General features: G+C 40.8%; 1 protein-coding gene and 1 pseudogene across 2 annotated transcripts in view; one reads left to right on the top strand and one right to left on the bottom strand.

The window, feature by feature from the left end:
- Positions 1–24350, top strand: part of LOC143593491 (scarecrow-like protein 21 pseudogene) — an 80552-nt pseudogene that overhangs the window by 24705 nt on the left and 31497 nt on the right. The window lies entirely within an intron of this gene.
- Positions 2290–24350, bottom strand: part of LOC143593489 (uncharacterized) — a 37648-nt gene continuing 15587 nt past the window's right edge. The window contains exon 2 of the mRNA XM_077073106.1: positions 2290–3871. Within this exon, the coding sequence (XP_076929221.1) occupies positions 2290–3871 (1582 nt within the window). The remainder of the gene's footprint in view (positions 3872–24350) is intronic.

Here is a 24350-nt window from a genome sequence, read left to right as displayed (position 1 = left end):
TTAGCACATGCAAGCAGGTAACAACAGTCATTATCAGTTAACACGTCCAATCTGTAATATGATCCCTACGATCGTTACTATACACTCACTATTAATATAACTTTAACCGTGTTGACCGGTACATCTGGGGACACTGTTAACCCAGTACTGTACCCATTCCGGGGGCAATGTTAACCCAGAAACACTTCTCCGGACTCAGATTGTGATATCGTTTAGAGTTCAATAGTCAAATTACCATTAGTTTGTTTTCCCCGTTTTGCGTGCCTAGCACGGTTATCCGTTTTTACGTTTCAAAAATGAGCTTGGTCACACACGACCCGAAAATAGTCGTTGACTGATAATTTATTTAAAGTTGTGAAATTAGAGCTCGGTTTAGACGCCCCGATTGGCCGCGGGACCCGTTTCCGTCTTTAGTGCACCGGAAACTGTTTTATCGTTTAAAATTACCCAAATCATCCGAATTATTTTCGGATAATTTATTTTTACTTGTTTAACTCAGTTATATGAAAATAGTTCATTTTTTTAGGGTTTTTATACACCAGTCAGCTCGTCTACCCGAACTTTGCTGGTTTACGCGTTTTATATTATAAAAGTTCACTTTTATTCCAAATAAATATCCGTTCATCCTCGGAACTTGAGATTTTGCAAAAATAACATTTTGACAGTGGGTAAATTTATAAAAATATTTCCAAAATTAATTTTTATACTTAAAATTTATTTATTTATTTTTAAACACCATTTATACACTAAATATGTCGTAAATACCAAACGACCTTAGAAAAATCCCAAATTTTTCCTGGATGACCCCTGCCATCCACATAGTCCCCTGTAATTTTTCCAGAACAAAAATCTCTTTTTACATGCCATTTTCACTTAAACCGAGCTAGAAAACCCTTGAACTCGTTTAGCAGAAAAGCCTACTTAGACTTCTCCAACTGACCTAAAATTTTGTGTGTGCCTTTTAAATGTTATAAAGAGCTTATCTGAAATTTTCCAGAATTTTTCATGACATTTAACTATTTTTAACCATTTTTAGCCAAAACCGAGCATTAAATTCACCAAATATTCATCATTTGTCAAAAAATTACCAAATATTCACAGAACTCATATTTTCATGTATTTAACACCTCTGTAAAATTTCATTACCTAAATCTAAACCATCCACAATCTGTCCAAAAATCCATAACCGAACATAAACCAAATATACCTTTTGTTTTCCGCCACTACAAGCTACACACTCGTCTTTCCGCCTTATCTACCACTAAATACAGAACCTACAACCAACATACCACAATACCAAGCAAGTTACACTCACGATCAAGCCTCTTACACTATAGTTTCGGTTATTGTTTCAAAACTAAAGTTTGAACCGTAAAAATTCGTTTTTGATTCGTTTAACTCCTTTCTTGGACCAAGATCCCTTGTATAACCCGTATACATCACTTGATCATGCAAGAATCGGTTTTCATCTTTGAAACCTCATTTTCTTGCAAATAAACTCAAGAAATGAAGATGGAAACGTAAATAACTCGATTTTTACCTCGTTGTTCTTGCTACAAAACTCGGTTTTTAGGTCATGATGTTGAGAGGAAATGAAGATTGTTGAATGTGGTGTAAAAAAAAAATAATAAGGAAAGGGGTTATCCCCTCCCTTATTCCGATCGGTGTTAAGGGTGAGGTGGGGTGGGACCCACCTCTCCATTCATAGCCACATGTTTGGATTCTCGCAATCCGGATAATGTTTTAGATAATCTGGTTCATTTCGTTTTTCGGTTAAATGTTTAACTCAGCTTAAAACGAGGCTAAAACGGTCGTTTTCGGCTTAAAAATGAAATTTATATAAAACCACTTTAAAAACTTTAAAAAAAAACTTAAACCATGACTTTCATTAACTTAAAACATCATATTATTAATAATTGCGCATTTTTTTCGGCTTGATCGATCGTCTCTTGCTCGGTTTGGTATTAAAGGTTTCGTTTAACGCACCGACGTACCATTAAATCGAAATTCTTTTTATGTGCCGTACTTTACTTATCCCGAAGCATTAATGCTTCGTAAAATCACTAAATATTATAGATATCGTCTATAATTGAACCCTCGATTCGTTCGGTTTCAATAACTATCGATCGATTAATCGCATGTTCAATACGATAAGTTATATATTCACGTATAATCAATACAGTGAACCATGTATTCTCGTATAATTACTATGGTAATCCATGTACCCGACATTAAATATGATGTAACTATTGTCTACCGGTTAGGGTATATCTGATTTCGTCGGAATCGTTACAGTGAGACACTTGGTCGGATGAATCCTAAATTCAACAAATCTTGTAGTTGTTCCTTAAGTTCTTTCAGTTCTAGGGGTGCCATACGATATGGTGCTTTAGAAATAGGTTCGGCGCCAGGAATAAGATTAATGGTGAATTCTACTTCACGGTCTTGTGGAAGGCCAGGTAGTTCTTTTGGGAATACATCTGCATATTCACAGACAACCGGATGGCTATCTATGGTTGGTTCTTCATATGAATCAGATTTGACGGATGTTAGAAATCCTTCACAACCGTGTGATAGAAATTTTTGGGCTTTAAGAGCAGAAATAATCCTAAGAGATTTACGGGGTGGAGTTCCGTGATATATAAAATCTGGACGCTGGAGATCACCGAAAATAACACATCGAGAATAGCAATCTATTGTAACATGGTGTCGAGATAACCAATCAATCCCAAGAATAACATCGAAGTCGGACATATGCATCAGATAAAGGTTCGCGTTATACATAATAGATTCAACACGAATTGGACAATCTTTATATACGCTGGTGATTATGAATGAATCATTCATTGGAGTAGAGATTGTCAAAGTATGATCTAATGGAGTGGGCCTAATCGCAAGGTACTTAGTAAACGAGTTAGATACGACAGAATGGGTTGCTCCTGTATCGAAGAGCACATAGATACTACGTTTACCAAGCTGAAGAGTGCCAGATACCGTACCTGGGGCATTTTTAGCATCAGTAGCAGAAAGTGTAAAAACTCTTCCTCCAGTGTTGGGTGGTGCAACATTTCCTTCGATTTTCTTTTTGGTGTCTTGATTAGGACAATTCTTGATCATGTGCCCAGTTTCGCCACATCTAAAGCATGCTCCTGTACCTTGGCGACATATGCCTTGATGTCTTTTACCACAAGTTTTGCAAAGAGGATGTAAAGTCTGATTAGGGTTTATATACTGATTCACTGGAAGAGCTCTGATAGGTTCTGCGTATAGCTGAATTTGGTTTTGAACGGGTTTCTGGTTCTGTGGTCTAGACCGCCAAGGGCGTGTTTGATTTCCAGAGTTTCTATTCGCTTGTACCTTGCGATCTTGGGGTTGTGCCGTAGTGGATGGTTGACCGGTAGATTGCTTAATTTGTCCTTCCCTGTCTCTCTTTTTGTTTTCGCCAGTTCGAGATAAGAATTCTTTTCTTTCGAACTCAAAAGTTTTGATTGCATCAGCTACTTCAGTAATATCCTTGAATTTCATATACATAATCGACTTCCGAATTCGATCACTAACTGCCCATTTACATTTTTCTGCTTGGGCTTCTGTTGACCCTGCGGCGTCTCCAACTATATTAGCCAACCTTGAGAATCGGGTAATGAATTCTGAAGCAGGTTCATCGTTTCCCTGACGAATAACAGCATACTCCCTAATATAAGCTTCTTTATCAGCAGTAGAAAAATATTTGTCATAGAAGATGTTGCGAAATTCGGCCCATGAAAGATTAGCAGCATAAACATCTCCTCCTTTAACTTGTTTATATCCTTCCCACCAAGTTTGTGCGTCATCTTCCAGTTTGTAGGTTGCCAACCTAACCTTATACTGATCCCTGTTGGTACATGATGTCAGTAGTTCAGTGTCTAGTGTCTGTAATCGAGTCGTTTGGAATTGAGTTTGTATATAAGTGAAGTTGCTAACAAGTTCGCTGATATAGGCGAACTTGTTAGACAAGCGAAGTTAGTGACAACTTCGCCTGAACATGTCAGGCGAAGTTGTCGTGATATATAACTTAAGCTACGGCTTGAGTTTGAGAAGAATTCAATCAGTTTTAGTTTACGAGTCAGAGAGTCCTGTAATCCGTGATTGATATCACGTGTTTAAGGTTGCAATATAACGAGTATTTGTTTATTGTAACGTGTGTTTAATCGTATTGTCTTCTACGCTCGTAACGTCTTACGTAGGGATTCCGCACCTATGTAGAACGAGATATCTCGTGTAGATCCGGCTGGGAACCTACAATTGGTATCAGAGCTTTTGCTCGATTGTGTGGTTCGGAATTATCATGCGGGTGTAGAAATCGTTCCGTTCGACTATTCGCGGGACGAGTTTTTCTGAGTTTTTGTGTCCTACTCACCTCCTACAATCATAAACAACCCATAACACCTTCACAAACCTCGTAAAATCTAGAAATCAAACCTGCATATTCATCGTGTTCATCAGGCGAAGTTGCCGTCACTGTTTGTAGGGTTTCGGCAAAGATATAAGGTTAAGCGAAGTTATCCACAATTTCGCCTACCTTCTCAAGTTCGCTTATCTCAAGCGAAGTTACCCACAACTTCGCCTTCTTCACAAATTCGCTTACCTTAAGCGAAGTTATCTACAACTTCGCCGCATCAGGCGAATTTAACAAGGAAGCGAAGTTCAGAATCAGCGAAGTTCTGAACTTAAGCGAAGTTATCCACAACTTCGCCTACAGTACTGTTTAAAATAAAAATTTTTACTTTTCGGGTTTCTTTGTGTTTCGTGAAAGATGTCTTCAATAAACATTACGGAACTGGTAAAGATGGAAGTGGAAGCGGGTTCGGCTACAAAAGCACCGGAGATGCTTAAGAAAACCGATTATGTAGCTTGGAAAGATCGTTTTGAACAATATGTCAAGTACCAAGATGCTAAGATGTGGGTGTGCATACAAGATGGTTACATTCCACCAACTGCTGAGTATGAGGGTCGTGATCAGATTAAGAAATACAAAGAGATGGAAGAAGAAGAAAAGAAAATGTATGAGGCCGAAAGCAAGGCTCATGCAGCGATTACAATGGCTCTTCCACAAGAGATTCTACACACCTTCAGAAAGTATAAAACTGCTAGAGAGCTTTGGGAAGCACTTGAAAACCGTTTTGAGGGTAATGTGGGAATTCGTGCTTCAAAGATTAAACTTCTCAAAACCCAGTTCTCGGTCTTCAAGTATTTGAAGAATGAATCACTTGATGATATCATCACTAGATATTATCATCTGATGACCGAACTCGGCAATTATTCAATTGCTTACAAAGAAGATGAAATTGTTGAAAAGCTTCTTGATGCTCTCCCACCGAAATGGGAGATGTACACTGTTGGTGCATGATGTCAGTAGTTCAGTGTCGAGTGTCTGTAATCGTGTTAGTTAGATTTGAGTTTTGTATGTAAGCGAAGTTGCTAACAAGTTCGCTTATATGGGCGAACTTGTTAGACAAGCGAAGTTAGGGACAACTTCGCCTGAACATACCAGGTGAAGTTGTCGTGTCTATATAAGCTATTTGTTTACGGCTTATCAATGATATAGAGAGTTTATTCGTGTATTCGAGTCAGAGAGTTTTGTATTCAGTGATCATAGTATCACGTGTTTAAGGTTGGAATACAACGTGTGTTTGGTTATCGTATCGTGTGTTAGCTCGTATTGTTTTCTATACTCGTAACGTCTTACGTAGGGATTCCGCACCTACGTAGAACGCGATATCTCGTGTAGATCCGGCTGGGAACCTACAATTGGTATCAGAGCATTTGCTCGATTGTGTGGTTCGGGATTATCACGCGGGTGTAGAAATCGTTCCGTTCGACTATTCGCGGGACGAGTTTTCTGAGTTTTTGTGCTATACTCACCTCCTACAATCATAAACAACCCATAACACCTTCACAAACCTCGAAAAACCCAGAAATCTAATCTGCAGAAAGTCCGTGTTCATCAGGCGAAGTTGCCGTCACTGTTAGTAGGGTTTCGGCGAAGATATAAGGTTAAGCGAAGTTATCCACAACTTCGCCTACCTCTTCAAGTTCGCTTACCTCAAGCGAAGTTACCCACAACTTCGCCTACCTCCCAAGTTCGCTCAACTTAAGCGAAGTTATTCTCAACTTCGCCAATCCGGCGAATTTAAGAAAGTGAGCGAAGTTACAAATTCACGCGAAGTTAAGTTTTAAGCGAAGTTATCCACAACTTCGCCTACAGTGCTGTTTGAAAATAAATTTTTTGATTTTCGGATTTCTTTGAGTTTTGAGAAAGATGTCTTCGATATACATTACTGAACTGGTAAAGATGGAAGTAGAAGCGGGTTCGGCTACAAAGGCACCTAAGATGCTTAAGAAAACTGATTATGTAGCGTGGAAAAATCGTTTTGAACAATATGTCAAGTATCAAGATGCTAAGTTGTGGGTGTGCATACAAGATGGTTACATTCCACCTACTGCTGAGTATGAGGGTCGTGATCAGATCAAGAAATACAAAGAGATGGAAGAAGAGGAGAAGAAAATGTATGAGGCCGAAAGCAAAGCTCATGCAGCAATTACAATGGCTCTTCCACAAGAGATACTTCACACCTTCTGAAAGTATAAAACTGCTAGAGAGCTTTGGGAAGCACTTGAGAACCGGTTTGAGGGCAATGTGGGAATTCGTGCATCGAAGATTAAACTTCTAAAAACCCAATTCTCGGTCTTCAAGTATCTGAAGAATGAATCACTTGATGATATCATTACTAGATATTATCATCTGATGAATGAACTCAGCAACTATTCAATTGTTTACAAAGAAGATGAGATTGTTGAGAAACTTCTTGATGCTCTCCCACCGAAATGGGAGATGTATACTGTGTTGATGAGAGAAGACAAAGACTTTGCTGACTATGACCTGGAGACAGCAGTTAACAAGCTAAGAACGTTTGAACTGAACATGGTACGAAAGGAGACACCTACCGATCAGGTTCAAGATCCGGGTATGTATGGTGCAAAGGTTAACTCTAGATCAAGTTCGAAAACTGAATCATCTGCTTATTACTCTAAGGGAGAGTCAGGCGCTAACTCAACACACGAAGGACATGTATCTCTCAACATGAACGGTGATGTGTGCTTTGTAGCTGGAGGATCAAATGCTTCTCAACCTCAAGCGACCAAGAGTAGTTTTTCCCCAAGTATGTCAAACAACAACTACTCTAAGATGCCCATGAGTGTTAAATCTGCTGAACAGCAGTTTGCTCTCTATGCATCTTTTATTGCTTCGTATGAGAACTACATTCAGGGTAAGATTGTTGATCCTGCAATTTTGGATGAAGACCATGATCAGATCGATGCTGATGATCTGGAGGAGATGGATCTGCAGTGGCGGATGGCTATGATTGTCAGAAGGGTTAAGAGGTTCATGAAGAAGACTGGCAGGAAGTTTGTCGGTGAGAGGCCAGGGTTTGATAAGTCGAAGGTACGCTGTTACAACTGTCAGCAGAATGGCCACTTTGCAAAAGAGTGCAAAAATGAACGTGTAGAACGCAGTCAAAACAGATCTACACAGCAGAGTGGTAGTGGTAATGACTATAGAGCCATGATTTCCAGACAGAACGAGGAGTACAACTGGAATCTGCATGTTGAAGAAGTATTTGAACAGGCCAATTTGGCAATAATCGAAACTGCAGATAGTGAGAAGGGAACTGGCGAAAATGAAGCTTACATGGCAGATGTGGCAGACCAGCTCTCCGAGGTAAGTACCGAACTCCCTTGTACTAAGTGTGAACATCTGTCTGAACAACTGACAACTATAACTGATCAGTTTGTTAGTTTGGATGCGCAATTTAAAACTTTAAAAGAAGATCATCATTTCACTAAAGCTAGAGAAAATAGTTACAAAGTAAAAATTAAAGCTAGTGAGAAGGATATTAAAAGTCTTAAAGCAAAGCTTGTTGAAAAAATTCAAGTGATTGATCTTAGCTATGAAGTTCTAGAAGAGAAAACCAAACTAATAGCTGAAAGGGAAAAACAGATAGCTGATCACCAGGTAAAAGTGGTGGAACTTAACAGGAAACTTGAGCAATTCAGAAATTCCTCCGCTATACTTGATCACCTCGTTAGTGATCAAGGTTCCCCAAAAAGGGGAGGAATTGGTTATCATGAAGTTCCACCACCTTTCAATCATAATTACACTTATGACCCTAGTAATCAGAAATCTGTTGATGTTGACTATGGTCAGACAGTTCCAGTTCAAGTTACTATTAAAGAACCAGAAGTTAGTAAGCCTGTTGCAAGTGTTAAGATTTCTGCTCCGAGTCTAGTCTCATCTAACTCAGACAAGTCTTCTGAGTCGAGTGAGACAAAACAAGAGGAAGTGCTACCAAAAAGTGGAGAGAAAAATAAAACACCTGAAAAGAAGTCTCCACTAAACCCGTATGTCCCACCATATGTGAGACAAACGGGTAGTAATACAGCCTCAACATCTAAGACAACTTTTGATAAGAAAGTTGGACACAGGAGTTGTTTCAGATGTAATCAATTAGGACACCTTGTTGCTGATTGCCCTCTGAAGCAGAAATTCAGAGGTGTAAGGACTTCAAAATCTGAGAAAAGAACTAACGTTAATCAATATAATGGTAAAAATGAAAACCCATCAAATTTCAGAAAATGGACTAATCCAGGTTTTCAAAGAAATAGATCTCAGTTTTTCACTGCTAACAACCAAACCTTAAGTAATAATTCTTTTAATTCACGAAGGTTTGGATGGCCTCATAGTCAATCCACAAGAAGGTGTCCTGTTAGGACTCACAGAAATTATTATGATACTAACTTTGGACAGCCAAGGTACGGAATGTATCGACCCAAGACCAATCGGTCTTGGGTCCCCAGATTTTAATCATCTGCTTTAATCGTGCAGGAACAGTTGAATAGGGCTGCCAACAATCAATGGGTTATGGATAGCGGCTGTTCCCGGCACATGACGGGTAACAAGAAGTTGTTACACGACTTGAAACCTGTTCAAGGAGGAAGAGTGAGTTTCGCAGGAGAGAGCGGTGGAAGGATTACAGGAATAGGGACGGTGTCAAATGGAAAGATGACTTTGGAGAAAGTAAATTTTGTTGAAGAACTGAAGCACAATCTGCTGAGTGTTTCGCAGATTTGTGACAAAGACTACACCGTACATTTTACAAAAAATGAAGCGATTGTGTTGTATCCTGGTTTTAATATACCAGAGGACTGGATTGTTATGAAGGCTCCAAGAGTGAGAATACGTATATCATGGACATGAGGTCTACTGAGATGGCCACAGAAGAATCGTGTCTTCTGTCAAAAGCAACTGAATCGGAGTCCGAGTTGTGGCATAGGAGAATGGGGCACATTCATCTTCGGAAAATGAACTACCTTGTCAAAAATGGGCTTGTGCTGGGTGTTCCCTTGAAGAATTTCAACTTTGAAGACAAATGCTTATCATGCAAAAAGGGAAAGCAACACAAGAAATCCCATCATACCAAGAAGGTCAATTCAATTGTCAGTACCCTAGAATTACTTCACATGGATCTCTTCGGTCCCGTGAATATAAGAAGTCTAGGAGGAACATCTTACTGCTTGGTGATCACTGATGATTTCTCTCGATATTCCTGGGTATATTTCCTGAAGTCAAAGGATGAAACAGTGCATATGGTAAAGAATTTGATTACCAAGGTTGAGAATATCAAGGGGAAACGGGTTAAATTTATCAGGAGTGACAATGGAACTGAGTTCAAGAACTATGAGATGGAGATCTTCTGCTTACAGAAGGGGATAGAACACCAATACAGCGCACCGTATACTCCGCAACAAAATGGAGTGGCTGAGAGGAAGAAGAGAACTTTAATTGAAAGAGCCAGAACCATGCTGGCTGATTCGAAACTTCCCGTGGTGTTCTGGGCTGAAGCTGTTGCAACAGCCTGTTATATCCTTAATAGAGTGTTAACTGTTAAAAGATTAAATAAAACCTGTTATGAACTTATGCATGGGAGAAAGCCCAACTTGAGTGGTCTTGAACCATTCGGGTCCCCATGTTCGATATTAAAGACCAATTCTAAATTTGGTGAAGTAGCCGACGAAAGAATCTTAGTCGGATACGTTGTTGGGACTCCCAACAGACGGGTCTTTAATACATCGAACAGCAAGGTGGAGGTGGTGTGTAACACTGATATCACAAGTTACAAATCACCAAAACCAAGCTCGGGACCCGCTGGGGTTTTCGACTATGATAGACATTTTAAATCTTTTAACATACCTTATCTGGATTTTGCAGAAATTGAGGAAAGAATTGCTACGAAGATGATATGCGATGAGGAAGACACTTTGGTGCAACGACCACAATATGATGAATGTCAGTCTTCCTCGTCAAATGCTGTCAATACCCCTGCTGCCTCTACTGAAGAGAAATTCATCAATCCGTTTCACTCTCAACATCAATCACCCATTGATGAGCTATCTTCGAACTTGGAAGATAATCTGGATGTCAGTTCGGTTCCGACTACGAGAATTCACAAAGATCATCCTTTGGAGAACGTGATAGGTGATCTGTCCGCCGGTGTACAAACAAGACAAAGCTTGAATGAGCACACCTGTGTTTACACAAGCATTAAAGAATCAGGCATAATCAACAAGTGCTTGTACACCTGCTTTATCAGCCAGATTGAACCAAAGAACTATCAAATGGCTCTTAAGGACAGCTCGTGGGTTGAAGCCATGCAAGAAGAGTTAGCTCAGTTTAAGAAAATGGAGGTATGGAACTTGGTTGCAAAACCAAGGAATGTGCATGCGATAGGCACGAAATGGGTCTTCAAATGTAAGAAAGATGAGAAAGGGATTGTTATCAGAAACAAGGCGAGGCTGGTTGTTAAAGGCTTTAATCAACAAGAGGGGATTGATTACAATGAGGTGTTTGCTCCTGTGGCAAGATTGGAAGCCATTCGGCTGTTTTTAGCATTTGCTGCTCATAAGGAGATGAAGGTTTTTAAGTTGGATGTGAAGAGTGCGTTCCTAAACGGTAAAGTCGACGAGGTTGTGTATGTTGAGCAACCTCCGGGTTTTCCTGACCCTGACTTTCCCGATTACGTGTACAAGCTAAGTAAGCGCTGTATGGACTACATCAGGCACCTCGTGCCTGGTATTCAACCTTATCAGATTACTTGCTTGAGAATGAGTTTGAAAGAGGTAAGATTGATAGCTCATTGTTCTTCAAGAGAAAGGGTAGCGACTTTCTGCTGGTGCAAGTCTACGTGGACGACATTATTTTTGCTCCATCAAAAGTCTCCATGTGTCAGGAGTTTGAGGCCATCATGAAGAAGAGATTTGAAATGAGTGCTATGGGTGAACTAACTTTCTTTTTAGGATTGCAGGTTGATCAGAAGAAAGACGGGATGTTCATTCATCAGACGAAGTATGTACATGATGTTCTCAAACGCTTCAAGATGGAGAACAGCACTCCATATGATACTCCAGTCTGCGTCAATCACAAATTGGGTGCTGATTCAGACAACGATGCAGACGTGGACCCAACCCAATATCGGGCAATTATAGGTTCTTTAATGTACTTAACTGCTTCTAGGCCTGATATAATGTTTGCTGTTTGTCTTTGTGCACGCTTTCAGGCAAACCCAAAAGAATCTCATTTGAAGGGTGCGAAGAGGATACTGCGGTATCTCAAAGGCAAGCCGAAGCTGGGGTTGTGGTACCCGAGAGGAGGAGACTTGGAGCTAGTCGCTTACACAGATTCTGATTATGGAGGGTGCAATCAGAGTCGGAAGTCTATAACTGGTGGATGTCAGTTTCTTGGTGGCAGATAGCGACTTTCTGCTGGTGCAAGTCTACGTGGACGACATTATTTTTGCTGCATCAAAAGTCTCCATGTGTCAGGAGTTTGAGGCCATCATGAAGAAGAGATTTGAAATGAGTGCTATGGGTGAACTAACTTTCTTTTTAGGATTGCAGGTTGATCAGAAGAAAGACGGGATGTTCATTCATCAGACGAAGTATGTACATGATGTTCTCAAACGCTTCAAGATGGAGGACAGCACTCCATATGATACTCCAGTCTGCGTCAATCACAAATTAGGTGCTGATTCAGACAACGATGCAGACGTGGACCCAACCCAATATCGGGCAATTATAGGTTCTTTAATGTACTTAACTGCTTCTAGGCCTGATATAATGTTTGCTGTTTGTCTTTGTGCACGCTTTCAGGCAAACCCAAAAGAATCTCATTTGAAGGGTGCGAAGAGGATACTGCGGTATCTCAAAGGCAAGCCGAAGCTGGGGTTGTGGTACTCGAGAGGAGGAGACTTGGAGCTAGTCGCTTACACAGATTCTGATTATGGAGAGTGCAATCAGAGTCGGAAGTCTACAACTGGTGGAAGTCAGTTTCTTGGTGGCAAACTAGTGTCGTGGCAATGCAAGAAGCAGACCTCAGTCGCAATTTCAACCTGTGAAGCAGAATACATGGCAGCATCCAACTGCTGCTCCCAGGTTCTTTGGATTCAACAACAGTTGAGCGATTATGGTCTGAATTTCTCACTTACTCCTATTTGCATTGATAACACTACTGCTATCTCAGTAACTAACAATCCCGTAAAGCACTGTAAAACTAAACATATTGACATTCGTCATCATTTTATACGGGATTGTGCTGAGAAGAAACTGATTGTGCTCGAAAAGGTTGACACGTTAGATAATATGCTGACTTGTTCACGAAAGCGTTTGACAAAACTAGATTTCAAAACCTTGTTGAGCTAAATGGGATAATCAATCCCGAGTAACCATGTCATATGTTTGTGTTTGAATTAAAAAAAAAAAAAAAACGTCACTATCGCTTAGAATTATGTCGGTTGCCTCAGTTTGAAGGACATGTTTTCGGATATGTTTGGTCCTCATTTCTACTTGTAGAATATGAGGATAGCCATTAACCAGATGACTGAAAGTGACCGGGGCGGTTTATGATGTGTTTTCATTCTTTCGCTGAAAATTAGTCGATCATACTTAGTTAGAAGGACACATACTAGTATGTGGTCGGTCCAGCTGATCCATTGGATCTTCGGGATAGCCGTTTCCCTGAAGACTTTGATTTGGTCGGGGCAATTGAAGTTAAATTTTTTTTTCTTTTTTAGGGAGATGAAATTATTTTTCAAGTCTACTACTTCGTAAGAAGTACCTTTACTATGTTTAATAGAAAATTGATCCAACCTTGGAAAGTGATAGATATACTAATTCTGTGTGCTTAACTAGTGAAATTATTAGGCCTAAAAGACTTTAGAACAGTCATTGTATGTCATGGTAGCTTTTTATGGTGCGTAAAAGTAGAAGTGATACTAACTAAATCTACTCGATTTTACGTGGAAACTCCTTAAGAGTTGTGCATGTCTTCATACATATCTTTCCGAATGATAGGCAGAAAAGCGATTACCCAGTCATACACGAGCCCGTGAGTATTCTGATTCCCATGAAGATAGCGTGTCAAGACGCTGCAGTGATCCAGATTCGGGACTTGCAGTTGTTTTCTACGTGAAGTTGTGTATATACATGTTAAAAATAAAAAAAAAATTTAGAGTTCATAATGTTAATGATTATCAATCAAGACGCAAGAAGGTGAACGGGAAGCAGAGTCTAAGATCGAAGAGTAATTGTTACTTAATCAGACACTACGGGTCGAGGTCAATTCGGGGTGACTTGGGGAAAGCCAAATACGCTTTGAGAATAGATAGGAGGCATCATAATCTCTGAGTTGTTGCCCACTTAAGTTTTGAGCTTAATTGAACCTAACTCGTATCACAGAAACAATGAAAACCATTTTAAGTATATTACCTGCTTGCAACCTGTTTCTTTAAGTCATAATACAGCTGAACACGGATCTATGTGACAGTCACGTAATTAGTATGATTCCTGTTCGGATCTTTTCTAAAACATGGTAGTCCCTGTCGAGACTGAAATTTGATCCCGTGTACTTTAATTTTTCAAATTTTTGTTACTTTTGAAATTGTTTGATTTTATACCTGGTTACTTGGTCTTGATCGTATCATTTAACGCTTTAAAGGATGTTTTAAAACTTAATTGCAAATTGTTCAAATTATAGGGGTTTGTTTTGAAAAGTTTAATATACTGGCGAACTTATTCTTAACTTCGCCTGCAATAGGCGAAGTTATCCATAACTTCGCCTGTAAAATTTTGACCCTATATAAAGAAGTTTTAAAGGTCAGACTGTTCATTATTTTTCAATCCAGCGAACTTATTCTCTCCGTAACCCTAAGCGAAGTTCTCAATCGAATCTTCTGTGTTCATTCTTTCTCTGTTCAAAGTTGATTAAAGGTGTGTAGGGTTTATAGTATCGTATAATCAATGTTTTTGAGGTTGATCATCGGTCGTTTCGACTCGATTATCGACCTCGTCTTTCGAAACCTTAAACACCCGATTTCAAACTTGTTATTACGTGATAGTAAACTACTTGAACGTCTAAAACTTCATAAAATCATGTGTTACGGAGTCCTCGATCTCCAAAATCATCATCTACACGTCGTTTCATTAACCTATATGTTGCCGATTCGAATTCGGCGAAGTTACAGTTTAGGCGAAGTTATCCGTAACTTCACCTGAGGTCTAACTTCGCCTGATTATATATTTTGAAACAGTTTATGAGGCGATGTTGTTGTTAGGCGAAGTTATCATTAACTTCGCCTGGACCATTTTACTTAACAGTTAACAGACGAAGTTCAAGTTGAAGCGAAGTTGTTTCCCAACTTCGCCCCACCTTTAACTTCGCCTATACAGAATTGATCACAACTTCGCTCATGGTAACAGGCGAACTTGTGATTCGCTTTGACGTTTATCTAACTTAACCTGTTTGTTGCAGATATGGCTGCTGTTGCTGGAGCAGGTGGTGCAGGCGGTGATGACGGAGGTGATCACCAGAGACAGTTCTTCCCGGTCACAACATGTACATAACATTAGACCCGGAGGCGAGCGGAGTTGATGATTTCCGCGAAATCATCACATTTCTGTTACGCTCGCGGATATTCCACGCGATTACAACAACTCTGGCAATATCCTTGCCCAATATTGAGGATTTTTGGCAGACCGTGGAATTCGATTGTAGAGTCGAGCCCCCGGTGATGCGCGCAACAGTCAACAATCAGATTGTTCAGTTCTCTTCTGAACAAATCCGGGCGGCTTTACGATTTGGGAATGAGACAAGGGATGACCCGACAGAGTTTGTAGCTCCTTTCCGTGATGGAGCGTTTTTGAGATGGGATACTCTGGTCCCTTGGGGGATACGCAGAGGAGGAAAGGATTTTTACTTGACCAGTGGCGCTTTCTCATGCATGTTATGATCGTTTGCATGTCAGAGAGAAAGGCGGGTACTGATGGCATGGGCGCGACCATGCAGTCAGCGATGACTGCTCTGACTTACAACAAGCGATTCAGCTTTAGTTAGATGGTCTTTTATGAGATTGATCGTCAAAGAAGAGCGATGGCACGTGAGCGATTCATCATGTATCCAAGATTCCTACAAATGATCTTGAATCATGTTGCTCCAACGCTTCCTCAGCGCCGTCCGATCCGATACGTTGAGAGTGTGAACAAACGGATCTTCGCCCAATGTAGATCCTCCAGTGCGAGGAGCAAACCTGAGCTCCGTCCTCGGCATACTCCACTTTTTGGGTACTTGATTAACCCGGGGTATGTACCTGCTCGAGGGGACGAGTTTAGGGACCCGGCACCACAACAGGCAGGAGCACCTCAAGTTATACCTGCTGCACTTGTTGTGTCACTGGAGGAGAACGTGGACCTTGATGCAGAATTTGGTGGTCAAGGCTTCGTTGATATGGATCGGGTGGATCCAGAAGAGAACGTACAGGTCCCGGTTGAACGTGCTTCGGGTGTGAATGTTACTAGGACAGCTGCTACGGTGGCTGGTTCTGATTCTGATGATGAAGTGGCAGAGGCAAGAAGGATTATGGTAACTCGAGAAAGACTACATGGGAAAAGAAAGAGAACAGATGATGACAGCGAGTCAGATTATGAGAAAGAGGTACAACAGTTGATCCGGAGGTCAAGAAGGGAACGGATAGGTGCAGGATCGGGAGCCGGTGAGAGCTCTAGGGTGGTACGTTTCACTCCACCAGCACTATCCGGTATGACAATGGTTCCCTCATCACTACAGGTTACAAGGGCAAGCGCTACGGTTGTTCCCGTGGTGGCTACCTCATCTACATTTGGCCTCCCATCCATTACTTTCCAACTTTCGACTCCTGAGATCGTTTCATTGCCGCCTCCGACCGTTACTCCATCGGAGGTCGTGGCACAATTTATCGAGTCGACTGTTGTGGCCACTGCAGGGTTATCAGTGACGATACCACCTGCGGTTACGTCTATTTCTACTTCTGAGGTCCCGGTGACGTCGAAAATCCCTCCTCAGTACACTCAAGATATATCACATATGAGGTTCGATTTCGATGCAACCCTATCAGACTCTGAACGAATAGCAGCACTTGAACGGGTCGTGGCAGAGCAGTCAAGGATTAATCTTATCCAGACCCAGGCTATTCAGCGCCTAGTTGCAGAGAATCAGATGCAGTCATCCCTGCTGGTACAACATGGAAAAATCATAGATGCTTTCAAGGAGTTCTTGGCATCTCAGGGGGAGACGAGCTGTAAAGGCGATGAGTTGAGGACCAAGAGACGAAATGATAGAGACGATGATCCCAATGCATCGAAAGATGCAGGTGGTGAGTTGCCAAGAACTGATCAAGCTCTTGGAACTTCCACAACTCAGGGGGAGTCGACAACTGCAGCTGGTGGTGATGATGTGGTGGTGGTAGACGTAGAGGAGATGGATGATGGTTTGGTTGGTGATGATGATGTACTACCGAGTGATGTGATAGAGAAGATTGGTGAAGAGATTGTGATTGATAATGAGATAGAAGAGGGAGAGATAGTTGAGGAAAATATTGAGCATGACATTCCAGATGTTGAGAAAGCAGATATGAGTAAAGAGATGGCAAGTGATGAGTCTGAATGGGAAGAGCAGCATAGATGGAAAGAAGGCTATGCTCAGTGGTTCGTCAAAACGAAGAAACCGGCGGTCCCTACAATGTTTAAGAAGAGTTACAACATTAAAGGCTATGTTGAAGCGAAGAAAGGGATTATATGCTGGATATATGATGAGCAGTTGAGGCTCTTCGTGATTAAAAGGTATGACGGTGTTCAGTACTTTAGAAGGATGTTGAGATCGTTGAACACACTGCCAGAATGTGAAGTGAAAGACTTAGCCAGATTGGGATTAATAAACAGAAGTGACGATAATATGGCTAGAGTCATTGGGAAGATTGTGTGGAAAGAGAGTATAAAAGAGAAGAAATTTGAGCTGTTGAAACCACAAAAGGGAAAACTTATTGAAGACAAGGATAGAGGTTTGAGAGCTGACGGAAAGCCTTGGATGATTATGAAGTATAAACCGATCCGGTGTTTGAAAGAAGTACCGATGAAGTTAATGCCCAAGGATGTGCTTAAAGACCTGAAGTGGTGGTATGTAGATTGTGAGACAGCTGAGGCAGTGATGGAAGACGAGGATGAACAAGAGGTGCTAAGAGTTTATGATCCGATGCACTTGGTAAACTTATCGCAAGCTGATTTGCAGGTGTTGAATGAAAAGAAGATATTCTATATTCCTGCTTGGAAAGACGAAGCGAGGAAATATCAGAGAATAGTATCGGTTTGTGTTCGAGAAGGAGTGCATGCTTGAAGATAGAAGATTACTAGACACGTGTTTGAAGCTAAAGAGATGAAGCTACTGCCAAGGGGGAGTCTGTTGGTGCATGATGTCAGTAGTTCAGTGTCGAGTGTCTGTAATCGTGTTAGTTAGATTTGAGTTTTGTATGTAAGCGAAGTTGCTAACAAGTTCGCTTATATGGGCGAACTTGTTAGACAAGCGAAGTTAGGGACAACTTCGCCTGAACATACCAGGCGAAGTTGTCGTGTCTATATAAGCTATTTGTTTACGGCTTATCAATGATATAGAGAGTTTATTCGTGTATTCGAGTCAGAGAGTTTAGTATTCAGTGATCATAGTCACGTGTTTAAGGTTGGAATACAACGTGTGTTTGGTTATCGTATCGTGTGTTAGCTCGTATTGTTTTTTATATTCGTAACGTCTTACGTAGGGATTCCGCACCTACGTAGAACGCGATATCTCGTGTAGATCCGGCTGGGAACCTACATACACTGTGTTGATGAGAGAAGACAAAGACTTTGCCGACTATGAACTTGAAATAGCAGTTAACAAGCTACGAACTTTTGAACTAAACATGGTTCGAAAAGAGACACCTACTGATCAGGTTCAAGATCCAAGAATGTATGGTGCAAAGGTTAATACAAGTTCAAGTTCGAAGTCTGATTCGTCTGCTTACTACTCAAAGGGAGAGTCGGGCGCTAACTCAACACATGAAGGTCATGTATCTCTCAACATGAATGGTGATGTGTGCTTTGTAGCTGGAGGATCAAATGCTTCTAACCCTCAAGCAACCAAGAGTAGTTTTACCCCAAGTGTTTCGAACAACAACTACTCGAAGATGCCCATGAGTGTTAAATCTGCTGAACAGCAGTTTGCTCTCTATGCATCTTTCATCGCTTCATATGAAAATTACATTCAAGGTAAGATTGTTGATCCAGCAACACTGGATGAAGACTATGATCAGATCGATGTTGATGATCTGGAAGAGATGGATCTGCAGTGGCAGATGGCGATGATTGTGAGAAGGGTTAAGAGGTTTATGAAGAAGACAGGTAGGAAGTTTGTTGGTGAAAGACCAGGGTTCGATAAATCGAAGGTCAGGTGCTACAACTGTCAACAGAATGGCCATTTTGCGAAGGAGTGCACAAATGAACGTGTTGAACGTAGTCAGAACAGGTCTACACAACAGAGTGGGGGTGGTAACGAGAATAGAGCCATGATTTCCAGACGGGATGGGGAGTATAACTGGAATCTGCATGTTGAAGAAGTGTTCGAACAGGCCAATTTGGCGAACATCGAAACTGCAGATACTGAGAAAGTGACTGGCGAAAGTGAAGCTTACATGGCAGAAGCTCAAAATGAAGCTTACATGGCAGATGTGAAAGACCAGCTCACCGAGGTAAGTACTAAACTCCCTTGTACTAAGTGTGAAAATCTGTCTGAACAATTGGCAACTATAACTGATCAGTATGTTAGTTTGGATGCTCAATTTAAAACCTTAAAAGAAGATCATCATTTCACTAAAGCTAGAGAAAATAGTTACAAGGTAAAAATAAAAGCTAGTAAAAAAGATATTAAAAGTCTTAAAGCAAATCTAGCTGAGAAAATTCAAGTAATTGATCTTAGCTATGAAGTGTTAGAAGAGAAAACCAAACTAATAGCTGAAAGGGATAAACAGATAGCTAATCACCAGGTGAAAGTGGTGGAACTAAACAGGAAACTTGAGAAATTCAGAAATTCCACCGCTATACTTGATCACCTCGTTAGTGATCAAGGTTCCCCAGTTAAAAGGGGAGGAATTGGTTATCATGAAGTTCCACCACCTTACAATCATAATTACACTTATGATCCTAGTAATCAGAAATCTGTTGATGTTGATTATAGTCAGACAGTTCCGGTCAAGGTAACTATTAAAGATCCAGAAGTTAGTAAAGGCGAAACGAGTAAGCCTGTGTCTAATGTGAAGATTTATGTTCCTAGTCCTGTCTCATCAAACTCGGACAAGTCATCCGAGTTGAGTGAGACAAAAGAAAAGGCAGTGTTACCAAAAAGTGGAGAGAAACATAAAACAACTGAAAAGAAATCTCCACTAAACCCGTATGTCCCACCATATGTGAGACAAACGGGCAGTAATGCAGCCTCATCATCTAAAACAACTATTGAAAAGAAAGTTGAACACAGGAGTTGTTTCAGATGTAATCAATTAGGACACCTAATTGCTGATTGCCCTCTGAAGCAGAGATTCAGAGGTGTGAGGCCTTCAAAAACTGAAAACAGAACTAACTGTAACTACAATAGTGGTAAAACTGAAAACTCATCAAAGTTCAGAAATTGGACTAATTCAGGTTTTCAAAGAAAAAGATCTCAGTTTTTCACTCCTAACAACCAAACCATAAGTAATAATTCATTTAATTCAAGAAGGTTTGGATGGCCTCATAGTCAATCTCCAAGAAGGTATCCTTTTAGGACTTACAGAAATTATTCTGATACTAACTTTGGACAGCCAAGGTACGGGATGTATCGACCCAAGACCAATAGGTCTTGGGTCCCCAGATTTTAATCATCTGCTTTAATCGTGCAGGAACAGTTGAACAGGTCTGCAAACAATCAATGAGTTGTGGATAGCGGCTGTTCCCGGCACATGACGGGTAACAAGAACTTGTTACACGAATGGAAACCTGTTCAGGGAGGAAGAGTGAGTTTCGCTGGAGAGAGCGGTGGAAGGATCACAGGAATTGGGACTGTGACTAACGGAAAGATGACGTTAGAAAAAGTAAATTTTGTTGAAGAACTGAAGCACAATCTGCTGAATGTTTCGCAGATCTGTGACAAAGACTACACCGTACATTTTACCAAGAATGAAGCAATTGTGCTATATCCTGGTTTCAAGATACCAGAGGATTGGATAGTTATGAGGGCTCCAAGAGAAAAGAATACGTATATAATGGACATGAGGTCGACTGAAATGACAACAGAAGAATCTTGTCTTCTGTCGAAAGCAACTGAATCGGAGTCCGAATTATGGCATAGGAGAATGGGGCATATTCATCTTCGGAAAATGAACTACATTGTCAAGAATGGGCTTGTGCTGGGTGTTCCCTTGAAGAATTTCAACTTTGAAGATCAATGCTTATCGTGCAAAAAGGGAAAGCAACACAAGAAATCCCATCGCACCAAGAAGGTTAACTCAATAGTCAGTACCCTTGACCAACTTCACATGGATCTCTTTGGTCCTGTGAATGTAAAAAGTCTAGGGGGAACATCGTACTGCTTGGTGATTACTGATGATTTCTCTCGATACTCTTGGGTATATTTCCTGAAGTCAAAGGACGAAACTGTTCAGATGGTAATAAATTTGATTACCAAAGTTGAGAACATTATGGGAAAAAGAGTTAAATACATCAGGAGTGACAATGGGACAGAGTTCAAGAACTATCAGATGGAGCTCTTCTGCTTACAAAAAGGAATAGAACACCAGTACAGCGCTCCGTATACTCCGCAACAAAATGGAGTGGCTGAGAGGAAGAACAGAACGTTAATTGAAGGAGCCAGAACCATGCTGGCTGATTCGAAACTTCCTGCGGTGTTCTGGGCTGAAGCTGTTGCAACAGCCTGTTATATCCTTAACCGAGTGTTAACCGTTAAAAGATTAAATAAAACATGCTATGAACTTATGCATGGGTGAAAGCCCAACTTGAGTGGTCTTGAACCATTCGGGTCCCCGTGTTCGATATTAAAGACAAATTCGAAATTTGGTGAAGTAGCCGACGAAGGAATTTTAGTCGGATATGTTGTTGGAACTCCCTACAGACGTGTCTTTAATACATCGAATAGCAAGGTTGAGGTGGTGTGTAACACTGATATTACAAGTTACAAATCACCAAAACCAAGCACGGGACCCGCTGGGGTTTTCGACTATGATAGACTTTTCAAATCTTTTAACATACCTTACTTGGATTGTGCAGAAGTAGATGAAAGAATAGCTTCGAAGATGATTTATGATGAGGAAGACAATTATGTGCAAAGACCGAAGTATGATGAATGTCAGCCTTCCTCATCAAATGCTGTCAATACCCCTGCTGCCTCAACTGAAGAGGAATTCTACAATCCGTTTCACTCTCAACAACAATCATCCATTGATGAGCTATCTTCGAATCTGGAAGACAATCTGCAAGTCAGTACGGTTCCGACTACGAGAGTTCACAAAAATCACCCATTGGAGAATGTGATAGGTGATCTGTCCGACGGTGTACAAACTAGACAAAGCTTGAATGAGCACACCTGTGTTTATACAAGCATTAAAGATTCAGGCATAATCAACGAATGCTTGTACACCTGCTTTATCAGCCAGATTGAACCAAAGAACTATCAAATGGCTCTCAAGGAAAACTCGTGGGTCGAAGCCATGCAAGAAGATTTAGCCCAGTTTAAGAAGATGGAGGTATGGAACTTGGTTGCAAAACCAAAGAATGTGCATGCGATTGGCACAAAATGGGTCTTCAAATGCAAGAGGGATGAGAAAGGGATTATTATCAGGAACAAGGCAAGGCTGGTTGTAAAAGGTTTTAATCAGCAAGAGGGGATTGATTACAATGAGGTGTTTGCTCCTGTGGCGAGATTGGAAGCCATCCGATTGTTTTTGGCATTTGCTGCTCATAAGGAGATGAAGGTTTTTCAGTTGGATGTGAAGAGTGCTTTCCTTAACGGTAAAGTCGATGAGGTTGTGTACGTTGAGCAACCTCCGGGTTTTCCTGGCCCAGACTTTCCTGATCACGTATACAAGCTAAGTAAAGCACTGTATGGCCTACATCAAGCCCCTCGGGCCTGGTATTCTACACTATCCGACTACTTGCTTGAAAATGGTTTTGAACGGGGAAAGATTGATAGCACTTTGTTCTTCAAGAGAAAAGGGAGCGACTTTCTACTGGTGCAAGTCTACGTGGACGACATCATCTTTGCTGCATCAAAAGTCGCCATGTGTCAGGAGTTTGAGGCCGTCATGAAGAAGAGATTTGAAATGAGTGCTATGGGTGAACTAACTTTCTTTTAGGACTGCAGGTTGATCAGAAGAAAGATGGGATGTTCATTCATCAGACTAAGTATGTCCATGATGTTCTCAAACGCTTCAAGATGGAGGACAGCACTCCATACGATACTCCGGTCTGCGTCAACCACAAATTGGGTGCTGAGTCAGACAACGATGCAGACGTGGACCCAACCCAATATCGGGCAATAATAGGTTCTTTAATGTACTTAACTGCTTCTAGGCCTGATATAATGTTTGCAGTTTGTCTTTGTGCTCGCTTTCAGGCAAACCCAAAGGAATCTCACTTGAAGGGTGCGAAGAGGATTCTACGGTATCTCAAAGGCAAACCTAAGCTGGGGTTGAGGTACACGAGAGGAGGAGACTTGGAGTTGGTCGCCTACACAGATTCTGATTATGGAGGGTGCAATCAGAGTCGGAAGTCAACTACAGGTGGTTGTTAGTTTCTTGGTGGCAGATTAGTGTCATGGCAATGTAAGAAGCAGACCTCAGTCGCTATTTCAACCTGTGAAGCAGAATACATGGCAGCATCCAACTGCTGCTCCCAGGTTCTTTGGATTCAACAACAGTTGCGCGATTAAGGTCTGAATTTCACTCATACTTCTATTTGCATTGATAATACTGCTGCTATCTCAGTAACTAACAATCCCGTCAAACACAGTAAAACTAAACATATTGACATCCGTCATCATTTTATACGGGATTGTGCTGAGAAGAAACTGATTATGCTCGAAAAGGTTGATACGCTAGATAATTTCGCTGATTTATTTACAAAAGCGTTCGACAAAACTAGATTTCAAAACCTTGTTGAGCTGAATGGGATGATCAATCCCGAGTAACCCTGCTTTTTGTCTTAGTATATTTGTTTAAAAAAAAACGTCACTATCGCTTAGAATTATGTCGGTTACCTCAGTTTGAAGGACATATCTTCGGATATGTTTGGTCCTCATTTCTACTTGTAGAATATAAGGATAGCCATTAACCAGATGACTGAAAGTGACCGGGGCGGTTTATGATGTTTTTTTATTCTTTTGATGAAAATTAGTCGATCATACTTAGTTAGAGGGACACATACTCGTATGCGGTCGGTCCAGCTGATCCATTGGATCTTCAGGATAGCCGTTTACCTGAAGACTTTGACTTGATCGGGGCGATAGAAGTAAAAAAATTTTGTGGGAGATGAAATTATTTTTCAAATCTACTACTTCGTAAGAAGTTCCTTTACTATGTTTAACAGAAAATTGATCTAACCTTGGAAAGTGATAGATATACTGATTCTGTGTGCTTAACTAGTGAAGTTATTAGGCCTAAAAGACTTTAGAACAGTCATTGTATGTCATGGTAGCTTTTTATGGTGCGTAAAAGTATAAGTGATACTAACTAAATCTACTCAATTTTATCTGGAAACTCCTTAAGAGTTGTGCATGTCTCCATATATATCTTTCCGAATGATAGGCAGAAAAGCGATTACCCAGTCATACACGAGCCCGTGAGTGTTCTGATTCCCGTAAAGATAGCGTGTCAAGA

Source organism: Bidens hawaiensis, unplaced genomic scaffold, assembly GCF_021521415.1.
Source record: "Bidens hawaiensis isolate Kalapana, Puna unplaced genomic scaffold, B.hawaiensis_p1.1 tig00042269_1, whole genome shotgun sequence".
NCBI lineage: Eukaryota > Viridiplantae > Streptophyta > Magnoliopsida > Asterales > Asteraceae > Bidens > Bidens hawaiensis.
The sequence above is the reverse complement of the archived record's forward strand: the minus strand, read 5'-3'. Positions and strand labels throughout refer to the sequence as shown.